Source organism: Elgaria multicarinata, chromosome 18 (genome assembly GCF_023053635.1).
Source record: "Elgaria multicarinata webbii isolate HBS135686 ecotype San Diego chromosome 18, rElgMul1.1.pri, whole genome shotgun sequence".
NCBI classification, from domain to species: Eukaryota; Metazoa; Chordata; class Lepidosauria; order Squamata; family Anguidae; genus Elgaria; species Elgaria multicarinata.
Window position 1 is genome coordinate 12,593,013 of NC_086188.1, and position 14,236 is coordinate 12,607,248.

General features: G+C 46.5%; 2 protein-coding genes across 2 annotated transcripts; both read right to left on the reverse strand.

Moving 5' to 3' along the window:
* Positions 1 to 6,116: 6,116 nt before the first annotated feature.
* LOC134410558 (testis-specific serine/threonine-protein kinase 1-like) lies at positions 6,117 to 7,118 on the reverse strand. Its single transcript, XM_063143879.1, has one exon. The coding sequence runs from the start codon at positions 7,116 to 7,118 to the stop codon at positions 6,117 to 6,119; it is 1,002 nt and encodes a 333-aa protein (XP_062999949.1).
* Positions 7,119 to 13,009: 5,891 nt separating this feature from the next.
* LOC134410810 (testis-specific serine/threonine-protein kinase 2-like) lies at positions 13,010 to 13,908 on the reverse strand. The gene has a single exon (XM_063144336.1). The coding sequence runs from the start codon at positions 13,856 to 13,858 to the stop codon at positions 13,010 to 13,012; it is 849 nt and encodes a 282-aa protein (XP_063000406.1). The 5' UTR covers positions 13,859 to 13,908.
* Between the last annotated feature and the right edge of the window lie 328 nt (positions 13,909 to 14,236).

Genomic DNA, 14,236 nt, shown 5'->3' on the forward strand with positions numbered 1-14,236 from the left:
TTTTGCCGCCTGAGGCGAAGAACAAGATGGCGCCCCTCCCATTTGATGTACAAAAGCTGACTAGACTGACCATTAAAGCTTTCTTCAACACCGGCGATGGGACACCGTCCTTTGCCACACCTGAAGGCAGGAGACTATGTTAGGGGGTGCAGAGAAGGCTGCCTGGCCCACAGCTCTGTCCTCCAGCACTTTCCGGCCACCTTTCAGCATCTGCTGCCTGAGGCAATGGCCTCGCTCTGCCTCATGATAGGGCTGGCCCTGCCACGCCTCCTAACATGGCCACGTTGAATTACTCCCATTGCAAAGTGCGCAATTAACATTTCTCTTTGCCGTGCCCCCCCCCTCGCCGTTCCCTGCTTGACAAGCGCTTCTGCATTCCTGACAGGTTGGAGCGAAACTCCCACCACCTCCCCACAACTCAAGCCAAACAAACAGTTTCCCAACCCTGGTTTGGAAAGCAAGAAGCCGTCTTGAGCCGGCGCTGCGGTACATTTTAATCGCGCTTAAAGCAAGAGCCCCTTCGTGACTGCACGATGAGCACGGAGTTGGTCTCCGCTGCCTTGGTTTACTTGGGAATAAGCACAGTTTCGTTGCAGAAAAGGATTGTACATTTTCAAATTGTCAAAATAAAATAAAATAAAATAAACATCAGCATGCCTGCCTGAGCAGTATCAGCTTTAATGGGCCCTGGGATGGTCATACCTGCTCAGGAGCTGATGCTGGGCCTGTTTGCCCTTGGCCCCATCACCTGTTGCTCTCTGGGTAGTCACTTGGGGGAGGACTTTGACCCTGCGGTCCAGCCCTAGCTGTCAGTGGAGGCTGGTGGCTTTGATTTCAGTGGGGCCGTGAATCAGCTCGATTTCAGCCAGAACTCTAAAGGAGCTATTCAAAGTCCTGAACCTATTGGGATAAATCAGGGGCGGATCTACACAGAGTTCTGAAGGCGCTTGCGTGCGCCCTGAAACTCTTTGTGTAGATCCTGCCTACCTGTCCAGAAGAGGCAGAGGAGGAAGCGGCGGTGGCGGCCCCACCTTCTTCTGCTGAGCTCTCCGACCCGGGTGGCTCTTTCGCCGGCAGCAGGAGGCCGGCAGGGAGGTGGGCGTTGGCGTCGGTGACAAGGACTCACCAGCGAAGCCGCCGAGTCCGGGAACTTTTCATCCCATCCCTGCGAGGGGTGATGCGGGGCCTCCTCCTCCTCCTCCTCCTCTTCTGGACAGGTAGGCAGGATCTACACAAAGTTTCGGGGCGCCCTGGAGGTGCACGCAAGCGCCTTCAGGACGCCTTCACAACTCTGTGTAGATCCACCCCAGGTTTACTTAGCTCCTTTTGAGTTCTGACTCATTCTGCCTGAAGCCCAGAGTGCATTCACTAGCCATTGATAGCTGCACGATTGCTTTTGAGTTAGCGCAATGCAGCCTTGCAAATGATTCCTGACAGTATTTTGGGCTCTGGGACTGTCCATGCGACTTGCTCATCGAAGGAGCCAGGATCGGAGCGTTGCTGCTTCTCAGGCCGAAAGTGTGGATTCCACAAAGGCATGGCATCCGCCCTGAGCCCAGATGGAGGGGGTTTGGAGGGCTCCCTTTCTCTAGAAAGCCCCCCCCCCGCCGTCCATTTCCTTGGGGCGGGGGATTCATGAGTATGAAGCTAAGAGTTTCCAGTCAATGGCTGTAATACTGTCTGGGGGCGTGCATTCACTTTGAAACAAATGAATGGCGCACATGTGGTTCGGATCGTGTTCCTTTCTAAACGAATGCTGCAAGTAACTGTAAGGACTGCTGGGATCTGTGTGGCACTGCCCTATGTGGCGAACTGCAGGATGGCCATGGGATCCTCCTTGACAGGAAGGAGTATAAGGATTTCCTGTTTCTGTGGTGTGCAGGTGCTCCATGTGGTGAACTGCAGGCTGACCATGGAATTGCCATGGACAGGAAAGAATACAAGGAATTCCTGTTTCAGTGGTGTGCAGGTGCCCCATGTGGTGAACTGCAGGCTGACCATGGAATTGCCATGGACAGGAAAGAATATAAGGATTTCCTGTTTCAGTGGTGTACAGGTGCCCCATGTGGTGAACTGCAGGCTGGCCATGAGATCACCCTGGACAGGAAAGAGTATAAGAACTTCCTGTTTCAGTGCTGTGCAAGTTCCCCATGTGGTGAACTGCTAAACTGCAGGCTGGCCGCTGGATCCTCCCAAACAGGAAGAAGTATAAGAGGACTTCCTGTTCCAGTTGAACCTTGCTTGATCAATAGGGTGTTCCTGTGTGCTGGTGTGTCTGTATTCTTGTCTGTTTTTAGGTTCTCACTTCTGGATTGCTCCTTGCTCCTGCTTCCCGGTTGGTCCTTCAGTCCTGACTTGCTCTTCAGTCATGGTTATTGACTCACCTTATGGCTTCCGGTTTCTGGCTCACCTTAGACTGCTGCTCACAGAATCAGTAAAGATGGCTGTGTTTTTCATTATACCCCTTTGGGTTCATCACCTCCCTCCCTCTGGCAAGAGCAGCAAAATGTTCTTCAGTGGCTGCTCTAGGCTGCCGCCATTTTCTTTTTCCAGTATGCCCTGAACGTTGCGTTGTTCTGGGGCGGAAGGAATGGCAGCCGCCATTTCCACCCGAGAATGACGTAACATCCCGGGTGTACTTGGAAAATAAAAAGGCAGAAATGACTGCAGAAATCAGCTTTGCTGCTAAGAGAGGCTGCCCCCCACTCCCAGCAACAAATGCAACTAACAGAACAAATGAGCTATGAATGAATGGATAATGAAGCGAATGTGGCTTTTCATGAATGAATGACAAAACTAAAGCAGCCTTTAATGAAAACGAATGGAGCAATTAAACGTTTGTTTGCTTCTTAGTACTTATTTACAAAGGAGTGGGAATGGAATTGAGCTATCAGGATTCTTCTTTTTTATCCCTGAAAGAAAGATGAGGGAGTGGCCTGTATATATTTTTTTTTATAGGCACGTGCACCTCTATCCCATGCTAGTTTTGGGAATTGGTCAGTGGACGCTGGTGGCTCCGATTTCAGTGGGGAGGTGAATCCATTCCGGGTTTTCAGTCAGAACCAGTTAAAACTCCAAAGGAGCTATCGAAAGTACTGAACCCTATCCTCAAAATGGGTTCAGCACCTGGGATAGCGCCTTTAGAGTTGTGGCTGAAACCTGGAGCGGATTCACTGCCCCACTGGAAGAGGAGCTGCCATTGGAATTGGTAGCCCCTTACCACCAGCTGCCCCTGCTGTTCTTAGCATAGTTCACCAGTTGCTGCCAACCCTTTGAGTACCCCCCACCACACTTCATCTTTCCAGTGAACTCTGGTTATGGGTGGTGGTGGTGGACATGCACCTTACTTTACACAGGACAATCCAATATATCAGCCTTCCCCAACCTCCAGATGCTTTGGATTGCAACTCCCATCAGCCCCAGCCAGCATGGCCAATGGTCGGGTGCTGTAATCCAAGGCAACTGGAGGATACCAGGTTGGGCACGGATGTTTTATGTGAAGGGTTGTCAGAGGGCAGTCCTTAATTGGAAGGCTCCCTCTGTTCGAAAGGCAGGCAGGTACTTATCTGGTTTGAAGAGAGAGAGAGAGAGAGAGATTTATTACATTTATGTCCCACCTTTCTTCCATGTGTTATCTGTACAGCACCATGTACATTGATGGTGCTATATAAATAAATTAATAATAATAATAATAATAATAATAATAATAATAATAATAATGTATGAAAAGCAGCTTTCTGGATAGAAAACATAGCTTTCAACAAAGACGCTCCACAGGAAAAGTATCAACATTTGCTCCTGACGAAGGATCTTGGCATCCGAAACGTTGAGTTTTTTGAACCTTTTAAATAAAAACCTTATTTTTTGACAATACCATAAAAGACTTTTTATCCTACACAGCACCTCAGCCAGTCTCTCTTTTCATACCAAATGGTGGGGCTTTTTCTCCTTTTTTCTCATCTTCCCTTCATAAGAACACAAGAAGAGCCATGCTGGAACAGATCAAGGTCCATCTAGTCCAGCATTCTGTTCACCCAATGGCTGACCAGCTGTTGACCAGCGACCCACAAGCAGGACACGGAATAACAGGCTCAAGTTAAAGGAAGCCAGATTCCAGCTGGACATCAGGAAAAACTTCCTGACTGTTAGAGCAGTATGACAATGGAACCAGTTACTTAGGGAGGTTGTGGGCTCTCCCACACTAGAGGCCTTCAAGAGGCAGCTGGACAAGCATCTGTCAGGGATGCTTTAGTGTGGATTCCTGCATTGAGCAGGGGGTTGGACTCGATGGCCCTGTAGGCCCCTTCCAACTCTGCTATTCTATGATTCTATGACACGGGTGCTTTAGCACCCTCATGCCCATGTTCTCCCACAGGTGGTCCCTAGTAGATGTTGTGCATGTTCCTTCTCCAATCTTTGGGGAGCAATGCAGAACAAAGCAAGCCGGAAATACATCTGCCTAATAAAGACGTTACTACAGTGTTGTTTCCTGGAGTTATCACTGGGTCACACAGACATAATAGTGGGGCCGCCATTTAAAAACAAAGTCTACAACGTATGGAGTGGCAACAGGGCTGCTGTCAAGAGGAGACCTGATTGGACACCTGCCAGGGGCCCACTGAGAGGAGGCTCCGGAGATGCACCCCCTCTTCACCCTTGCAACCTGCTTGTTCACCTCCCTCTTGCTCTGTCCAGACAAAGATGGTGGTGGGAAGAAGGAGCTGTAGATGCCACAGCCTCCTTGCTCCCAGGCTCTCTGCCTGTCAAGGAAGGAAGTGGTAGCCATGATGAGGAACAGCATGAGGAGCAATACGAGCTGGTGACAATGGTAGCAAGAAGGTAGAGAGGGCCCCCCATTGAGGTGACTTTCTCAAGGGCCCGCAAAAATGTGGAGCCGGCATATACTGACACTGTGTTGAGCACTCCAGGGGCCTTGTGGGAATTTTAAAATCACAGCTTATAGACCCAGTGTGGGACGCCTGCCTGAATGTACCAGGTGTCTGGAAACAAAGCCCTATGAAGAGAGACTGAAAGACCTGGCCATGTTTAGCTTGGAGAAGAGAAGATTGAGGGGAGACATGAGAGCACTCTTCAAATACTTAAAAGGTTGTCACACAGAGGAGGGCCAGGATCTCTTCTCGATCATCCCAGAGTGCAGGACAATAATGGGTGGAAGTTACAGGAAGGCAGATTCCATCAGGACATCAGGAAAAACTTCCTGACTGTTAGAGCAGTATGACAATGGAACCAGTTACCTAGGGAGGTTGTGGGCTTTCCCACACTAAAGGCATTCAAGAGGCAGCTGGACAACCATCTGTCAGGGATGCTTTAAGGTGGATTCCTGCATTGAGCAGGGGGTTGGACTTGATAACCTTATAGGCCCCTTCCAACTCTATGATTCTAATTCCTGACCCAATTCATTTGTTTGATTTTAGACATTTAGGTAACTTCTGCATGCTTTGATTAGTGATTTTTTTTAAAAAAAACACACTTACGCACACACTCTTAGATCATAGTTTTAGTGGATCTGGATCTTCTTAAACCATAATTTCACTGGTATGGCTATCGTGTTTGGAAGCACCAGTACATACATACCTATATGTACCTTTTGTGGCAGGAAGCTGGCTACTCAAAAAGATGCAGACGACTCAAAGCGGACAATCTCAATTTGCAGCGTGTCTTTGTCACAGAAAACTGGCGCTATAGCAGATGGGTCTCCAGTGTCTTAGATGCTACACGGTAGATCTCACGGTAGCATAACACCAACCTGGACTGTGGAGTGGACCAAGTCTCAGATCATGGCAAAATCAATCTACAATTTTCTTTCATCTGGAGGAGATTAACAAGGGGGATAAAAATCCATATCCTCTCCAATTTTGGGAATTTTACAAATGTAGAGAATTGCGGGGGGATGTTATCGGCTCTTGAGGCTTCCGAGACAGAAATCTGAAAGGACTTGATGATGGAAAACGGTTCCCCTCCCCTCCCCCTCCCCCCTTTTTACTTCCATCTCTTTCCAAAAGTTTTGAGATCACAGCCTTTAAAGAAGTTATTGGAACTGGTGTGACAAAAGCCATGATTCTTCATCACAGGGTGTCGTCGTATTGTCGGCCTTTTCAGAGTGAAGTCCTTTGCATCTGGTCAGAGAGGTTGTCCATATCAGCGTGCTTTTCTTCTTGAATAACCTTTTCATTTTCTGAGTACTCCGATTCTTTCCCATACATGGTTCTGATGTGATTCTGGTGGTGCGAGCATTCGCCTGTTTTCGTTAGCGTGGTGTCCGAGACCGATTTGGGGTCTTGCATCCAACCGTGCCCCAGAACCTCATCAATGCACAGCCGACGGGCGACGTCGGGCTGGAGCATGCGATAAATGAGATCTTTGCATTCGACGGAGAGCACTTTGGAGCGGGGGAAATGCACCCGGTGCTCTTTCTGCAGCTTGAGCATTTTTTTAATGTTGGAGTCGTCGTAGGGCATGGAGCCGCAAACCATAATGAACAGGACCACGCCCAGGCTCCAGATGTCATAAACCTTGGGTTGGTAGGGGATACCTTGCAGGACTTCAGGGGCTGCATAGGCGGCAGAACCGCAGAAGGTTTTGCTAAGGACCACCCTGCCGTCGTCATCACGAGTCACGCGCTTGGCGAAGCCAAAGTCAGTCAACTTGATGTTGAACTCTTTGTCCAGGAGGAGGTTCTCGCATTTCAAGTCCCGGTGGACAATGTCCAGCTCGTGGCAATACTTGATGGCGCTGGCAAGCTGGTGGAACATCTTACGAGCCACTTCCTCGGGGATGGCTCCTCTCCTCTTGATGAATTCCAGCAAGTCTCCTTGGACGCCGAGTTCGGTCACGATGTAGACTTTCCTGTCGGAGGTCTCAAAGATCTCGTAGGTTTTGATGATGGCATGATGCTTCACTCTCGCCAGCATCTCAATCTCTCTTGGAAGGAACCTCTCCAGAAAGTCATGGGGCGCTTTCCTCTTATCAATGATCTTGACTGCCACGTTGCATTTCAGCTGGTCGGAGTAAGCAGATTTCACCTTGGCGTAAGACCCTTCTCCGAGATTGATTCCCATAACATAGCCTCTCTTCTTAAGGACTTCGGCATCATCCATAGTACTACCTCCAGCAGCCCCTAACTGCTACATTCAAGTGGGCTGAGCATCATGTACCCTAGCTCCAGCCGCCCCATTCATGCGCATTCCAGGATGTTCATCTGAAATGCCCTGGCTTCTCCTAGGTTGGATGTCATGGAATTCTCAACCTTCCTTTGTGACATCACAAAGCGGAACCGTCGCAGGTGCTGACCAAACCTGTACTAGATGGGTCAAAACTGATGTATATGAATGGCAGGGACCAAGATAGCATCCTTGCATGACATCTGAAGCTTCTTGCTTGGGGGAGCTTTTAAAAGGATGGTCCTCTACAAAGGGCACCAGGTATGTATAGAGGAGGAAAAAGCCTGCCTCTTTTTCTCCATTTCCCCTATCTCAAAATACTATAGCCCTCAGTAGGGAGGGCCACCAATTTTGATGGCTTTAAAGAGGGAGGGGGGTTGGACAAATTTATGGAGGAGAAGGCTATCAATGGCTTCTAGACGTGATAGGACTGTATGCTACCTCCGGTATCAGAGGCAGGATGCCAATTGCTGGAAAACACTACTGGGAGGTCACTGTTGCACTCATGTCCTGCTTGGGGTTTTCTAGAGGTAGCTGGTTGGCCACTGTGCGAACAGAATGCGGGATGAGATGGACCTTGGACTAATCTAGCATGCTTCTTATGTCCTTATGCTTCAAGGAAATGCAATCTTTTTGGGGCCAAACTACTTAATGATACAGGAGATCTTTTTCTTTAGATCTTAACAACACAACCCTATACATTTCTACTCAGAAGTAAGTCCTATTACTTTCAGGGAGGCTTACTCTGTGGTAAGTGTCATTCTCAAGCTCGGTGCGAGGTCCAGGTTTTTGAGGGCCCTGGTCAAGGCACCCTTAGTGCAATGGAGGCTGGTAGCTCTTCTTTCAGGGGAGCAGCGAACCCGCTCTTGGTTTCATCCAGAATCAGTTGGAATGCTGAAGAAGCTATCCAAGGTGCCGAACCCTAGCTCCCAAATGGGTTCAGCAGCTTGAATGGTTCCTTCAGAGTTCCGACTGGTTTTCATTTGAAACCCAGAATGGATTCGCAACCCCACTGACCTCAGTGGGCCCCTGCCCTGAGTGAGGCCGTTTCTACACCTGCCTTTTTTCCAGGGATCGTCCCGGGATCATCCCTGTGCATGCAAATGACACACACGGGATCCCGGGAGCAGGCAGGGACGACCCCTCCATTTTCCTGGGATAATCCTTAGGTGTAGAAAGGGGCAAAGTCCACCTTCTGACCTTCCTTTATTTATTTATTACATATTTATACTGCCCAACAGCATAGGCTCTCTGGGCAGTTTACAACTAAAATCATGATATAACAATCCAATTTAAAACTTTTTTAAAAATCACATAAACCCAGAATAAGTTACAGTCCAGGGAAGGCTTGTCTAAAAAGATATGTTTTGAGGAGGCATTCAAAAGATATTACGTTTGCTGCCTCCCGAACCACACGACAGAGGGTTTTCCAGAGGATGGGTGCCACTACAGAGAAGGCCCGCTGTTCTTCATGAAGACATTCTCTTCGTCTTGGAATAGCCAGCAGGGCCTCCTCTGAAGATCGTAAATGTCACCTGGGTGTATATAAGGGAAGGTGGTCTGCCAGGTATCCTGGTCCTAAGTTGTTATCATATACCTGCTAGGTAAGGCATACAGCCAGCAAGCAAGGAGGCAGTGTCATCTAGTGCTTCTCCTCACTCTCCACCACCGGGACAAAGCAAGAAGGAGGTGTACAAGCCGGTTGCAATGCTGAAGAGGAGGGCAAGTCCAGGCAACTCCGGTCAGTGGGCCCCTGCTGAGCTGTGGGCCCATGGCATATGCCCAAACATGCCTACTTTTGATGCCAGCCCCGCTCAAGACCACCGTGTTTGTTTGAATTTGCAATTTCCCAAATGGAACCAACCTCACGTTTTTAAAAAGGGAAGAGTGGGTGCATGGCGACCTGAAACCTGAAACAAAATAAAGAAGGGACACACGGCAAACTCTGCCACTACACTGTGCCACCTTTTGTATCTCTTAAAAACAGAGCTAGGGTAACCAAAGAGAGAAAGAGCTCAAACACAGGGTTTCAGTCGGAACCAGCCGGAATTCTGAAGGAGCTCTCCAAAGTGCTGAACCCTATCTCCAAAATAGGTTCAGTGAACATACTTGTACAGGAACGAATTTAGTACATAAGTATTACTGCTGAAGAAATCATCATCATCATCATCAGGGATGAGAACTTTGGAATTTGATGCCATTTCTGTATTTCATCAGAGAGAAATAATAATAATAATAATAATAATAATAATAATAATAATAATAATAATAATTGGGGGTGACAACTTTGGAATTTGATGCTATTTCATCAGAGAGAATAATAATAATAATAATAATAATAATAATAATAATAATAATCAGGGATGAGAACTTTGGAATTTGATGCCATTTCTGTATTTCATCAGAGAAATAAATAAATAAATAAATAAAAATAATAATAGGGGTGACAACTTTGGAATTTGATGCCATTTCTATTTTTCATCAGAGAGAAATATAATAATAATGATGATGAGAACTTTGGAATTTGATGCCATTTCTGTATTTCATCAGAGAAATAAATAAATAAATAAATAAAAATAATAATAGGGGTGACAACTTTGGAATTTGATGCCATTTCTATTTTTCATCAGAGAGAAATATAATAATAATGATGATGAGAACTTTGGAATTTGATGCCATTTCTGTATTTCATCAGAGAGAAATCATCATCATCAGGGAGGAGAACTTTGGAATTTGATGCCACTTCTGTATTTCATCAGAGAAAGAAATAATAATAATAATAATAATAATAATAATAATAATAATAATAGATGACAACTTTGGAATTTGATGCTGTTTCTGTATTTCATCAGAGAGAGAGAGAAAAATATTAATGAGTAATCACTGTGTAGACAGGCTGAGTACCTCTCCAATGACATGCCCATTCGAAAGAGACAAGATAATGCAATGATAACTCTCGCAAGGGCCTAATACAGATATCAAAAGTAATGATAAAATTAGCTTATGCCTTAAATTTATACCTGAGAACTTGGGGAGGAGGGGGAACTGAAACAATTGATTGGAGTACTTCAAGAATTCCAGGGAAATGATATCTCTGTTGCCCTAAGATCACAAAATAACCACTCGAATCTTTGAAACATGACGATAACATAAATACTAGAACCCAGAGGTTTTCTTTCATTGCCTATCTTCAATCATTTTCTTCATTTGAACGCTTTACATTGTTTCATTATTTTCCAACCACAATATCAACATGTGTCCCTCCTATCAATTCACTTAAACTTACATGTACAGTCAATTTTTTAACTTTAAACAGCTACCTTGCCTGCTAATGTCACTAGAGCTGATTTTGTTTCCTCTATGTACAGTACGTTCATCCGGTGGCATTCTTTCTTTCACAAGCAACGGACAACCTCCCGTATGCTTGGATTTGTCTTCTTTCAGGAGCATGATTTCACTAGGAATCCATTTGGTGAGACTAAACTTCTGGCTGCAAATGTCATCAGTCGTGTTTCAAATATTTGCCTGGTTATTTTGTGATCTTAGGGTAACAAAGATATGATTTCCCTGGAGTTCTTGAAGCACTCCAATAATTGCTTCATCCACCCCCCCCCCCAAGTTCTCATTTTGGGGGCAATCTGAGCTTTTTCACATGTGTTCAAATTTGCAATTTTGCGAAAATATGCTGAAATCTGCAAATTTGTGCAAATTCACGGAATTGGAAAGAAACCCGTTTCAGTCAATGAGCGGACGATGGGACGAAAAGTGTCTGTCCATTCACACAACACAGATGGGATGGGTTTTACGAAATTCTTGTATCCGTAGATTGGTTGTGCTCTTTGTTCAAAGGTATTTCTAGAAAGCTGAATGGTGCGGAGAAGATTGGATTTGCCATAACATCCCATGGACATCTGGTTGGCCACTGTGGGAACAGAATGCTGGACTAGATAGGCCTTTGGTCTGATCCAGCACGGCCCTTCTTTTCTCCATCGTAGGAGAAGAGGGCTAAGGATTTTTTTTACTTTCAGTTCTGTCTATCTAGCATGTTTACGGCACACTACTACTTTAGAGGAAACGGTATACAATAAAATCACACATAACAACACCCTCCCTCCCTGTTCCATTTCTTCCCTATTTTAAGGTACCCTTGAGTGAAGGACAACACGCTCGGTGGAATGTGCATTGCATACAAATAATGTGCTGTCTCTCTCCAGTGGCACATATTGTGTTGCATCTGGGTAAAACATCAAAGCTCTGATAAACAAGGAGTTTTTGAGGCCATTCTTACTAATGGAAGCAACCGTTTCAGCTGCCGAGTGTTTCAAAGGGCCCTTGGGAGACCCTTCCTTTGAAAATCCACCACCCTAGATGAAGAGGAAGGTTGCTCCATCTTGGGTGGATGGTGCTAAATCCTGCCAAAGATGATGTTTCTCCTCCATTAAGGGAAGAACTTTCAAGAGATACTTGGACCAGACTTAGAGCTCTACTAAATTGGGCTCTTCTGGATTTCCCCCCTGACACAGGAGCTGTCAAAAACAAGAGCACCCCATTGTAACAGAAAGCCTTAATTGGGGAGAAATGGTGGAGAGGCAGTGTGGTGTAGTGGTTAGAGTGCTGGGCTTTGACTGGGAGAGACCAGGGTTCAAATCCTCATGCATGCAAGGCCAAGGTGATTCTCCCATATTCCAGGAGGCTGCACAGAGGCAAAGTGGAGCCATTCTACTAGCCCTGCTGAAAAACTAGTTAATTTCCTCCCTCTTTCTTCCCATCTGCTTTTTCTTGTGCGTCTTGTCCTTTCCCATCACTGGTATTTGGCCCCCGCAAAGTTACCCATGAGGGAATGCAGCCCTCAATGTGAAAAAGGTGCCTCACTCATGATGTAATACATTTCAACTGTGTCCCTGGACCAGGTCACTATGACTAGATAACCATGGGTTCTCTTCATGTATTGTTCATGGTTAACAAACCATGGCTTGTTAGCTCGGCTGTATTCAAACAACACAATAACCAAACTCGGGTTGAATATGGGTTGTTATTGAGTCATGGTTTGTTGCTGAAATGTAGTTTATTGTATTGTCTAAACCCAGCCGTACTAACAAACCATGGTCTGTTAACCATGAACAACCCATGAAGAGAACCCATGGGTTTTTGATGGATTGTGAATTGTGGGTTATTCGTGGTTAAGAAACCACGAATACTAGTTGGTTATCGTGGCTGCGTTCAGACAGTACGATGACTGCATGGTTAACAAGCCACCCTTCAGAAAATATCCTGGGTTCAGAGAGTTCAACAAACTAACCCACAATTCAACAAACAACCCATGGTTCAACAAGAACCCACACTCAACCACTGAGTGTTGGTTAGTGTGTTGTGAGAACCCAGTCAATGAAAGTGTTGATCCCTGAATATGCTAATTTTCTTCTTTCCTCACCATTCATTTCTCTTTTTATATCAAGAATGAGGAACCTGTGGCTCCCCACATGGTGTTGAACTCCAATATCCCACCATCCCTGACTATTGGCCACGCTGGCTGCGACTGATGGGAGTTGGAGTCTGTCAACAGATTCCCTCCTCCTGGTTGTATATTGAATCTCATAGAATTCAAACTGTTTTAGATGGTAAACTGGCTAGAGCGCTTTGGCAGTCAGGAGATATAGAAATGTCGTAAGCAAATAAATAAAGAGCTAAGTAAATACAGATCTGATCAGGAGAACTGTGCAGTGTAGTTCAAGGAAAAGAAATCCACATTTACTGCACTCTGCAAAGCAATAAGTACTCCTGATAACATTTCACGCGTGCTCTTTACCGTCCAGTAAGTCTCAAAATTTCTATGACTTCAGCCGCTTCCCCTGTACCCAAGGGTGGTTCAAAACTTCTTCAATCCGTAGCCGGTGAGAGACGTCAGGCTGCAGCATGCGGAAAATAATATCTTTGCACTCAAGGCTCAAATACTCGGGGAAGAGGACCCGGTGTTCCTTTTGCAGCCGGAGCATCCGCTTGACGTTGGAGTCGTCGTACGGCATGTACCCGGAGACCATGACGTACAAGATGACGCCCAAGCTCCACATGTCATAAACTTTGGGGTGGTAAGGGATGCCCTGAATCACCTCGGGGGCGGCATAAGCCGCAGAACCACAGAACGTCTGACTGGGGATGATTTTGCCGTTCCCATCCCGGAAACACCGCTTGGAAAAGCCAAAATCCGACAACTTGACGTTCATGTCTTTGTCCAGCAGAACGTTGTCGCATTTCAGGTCCCGGTGCACCACGTCTAAGTCGTGGCAGTATTTGACCGCGCAGCACAGCTGCCGGAACATGCGGCGGGCCACTTCCTCGGGAAGACCACGGTTATTCTTGATAAATTCCAGCAGGTCTCCCTGCACCCCGAGCTCCATCACGATATAGACTTTCCCAGAGGTCTCAAAGATCTCGTAGATCTTGATGATCGAGCAGTGGTTCACGGTGGACAAAATCTCCAACTCCCGGGGCAGAAATTTTTCTAAGAACTCCGTGGGGACTTTCCTCCTGTCTGTGATTTTCACGGCCACGTTGAATTTTAGGCGCTCCGAGTAGGCTGATTTCACTTTGGCAAAGGAGCTCTCACCCAGAATGCGTCCCAGGATGTAACCTTTCTTCTTAAGCACGGCGGCATCGTCCATAACGCAAAGGACGGGCATGCCAACCTCCCATCTGAATGTAATTTAACGGAGCATTCCTTTGGGTTGTGTGATGGTCCTTCCAGGGGTCTTGAGTCTGTGTGCTGTTAGGTTTTCCAGCAGTGCTTTTTTTTTTTTATAATTGCTGATGTCATCAGATGAGGTCATAAGGCAGCACTGTCAGGAGCATAGACATGCGATTCAGAGATTTGAAGGAAAGGCAGGGCCGGCCCAAGACATTTTGCTGCCTGAGGCAAAGGACAAGATGGCTCTTCTCTCATTCCATGCACAAAAGCCTACCGGACTGGTAGTTGAATCTTATGGTGGCATCCTCTATTGCACCTGAGCAAAGGTGTAATGGTGGGGTGACCATATGAAAAGGAGGACAGGGCTCCTGTA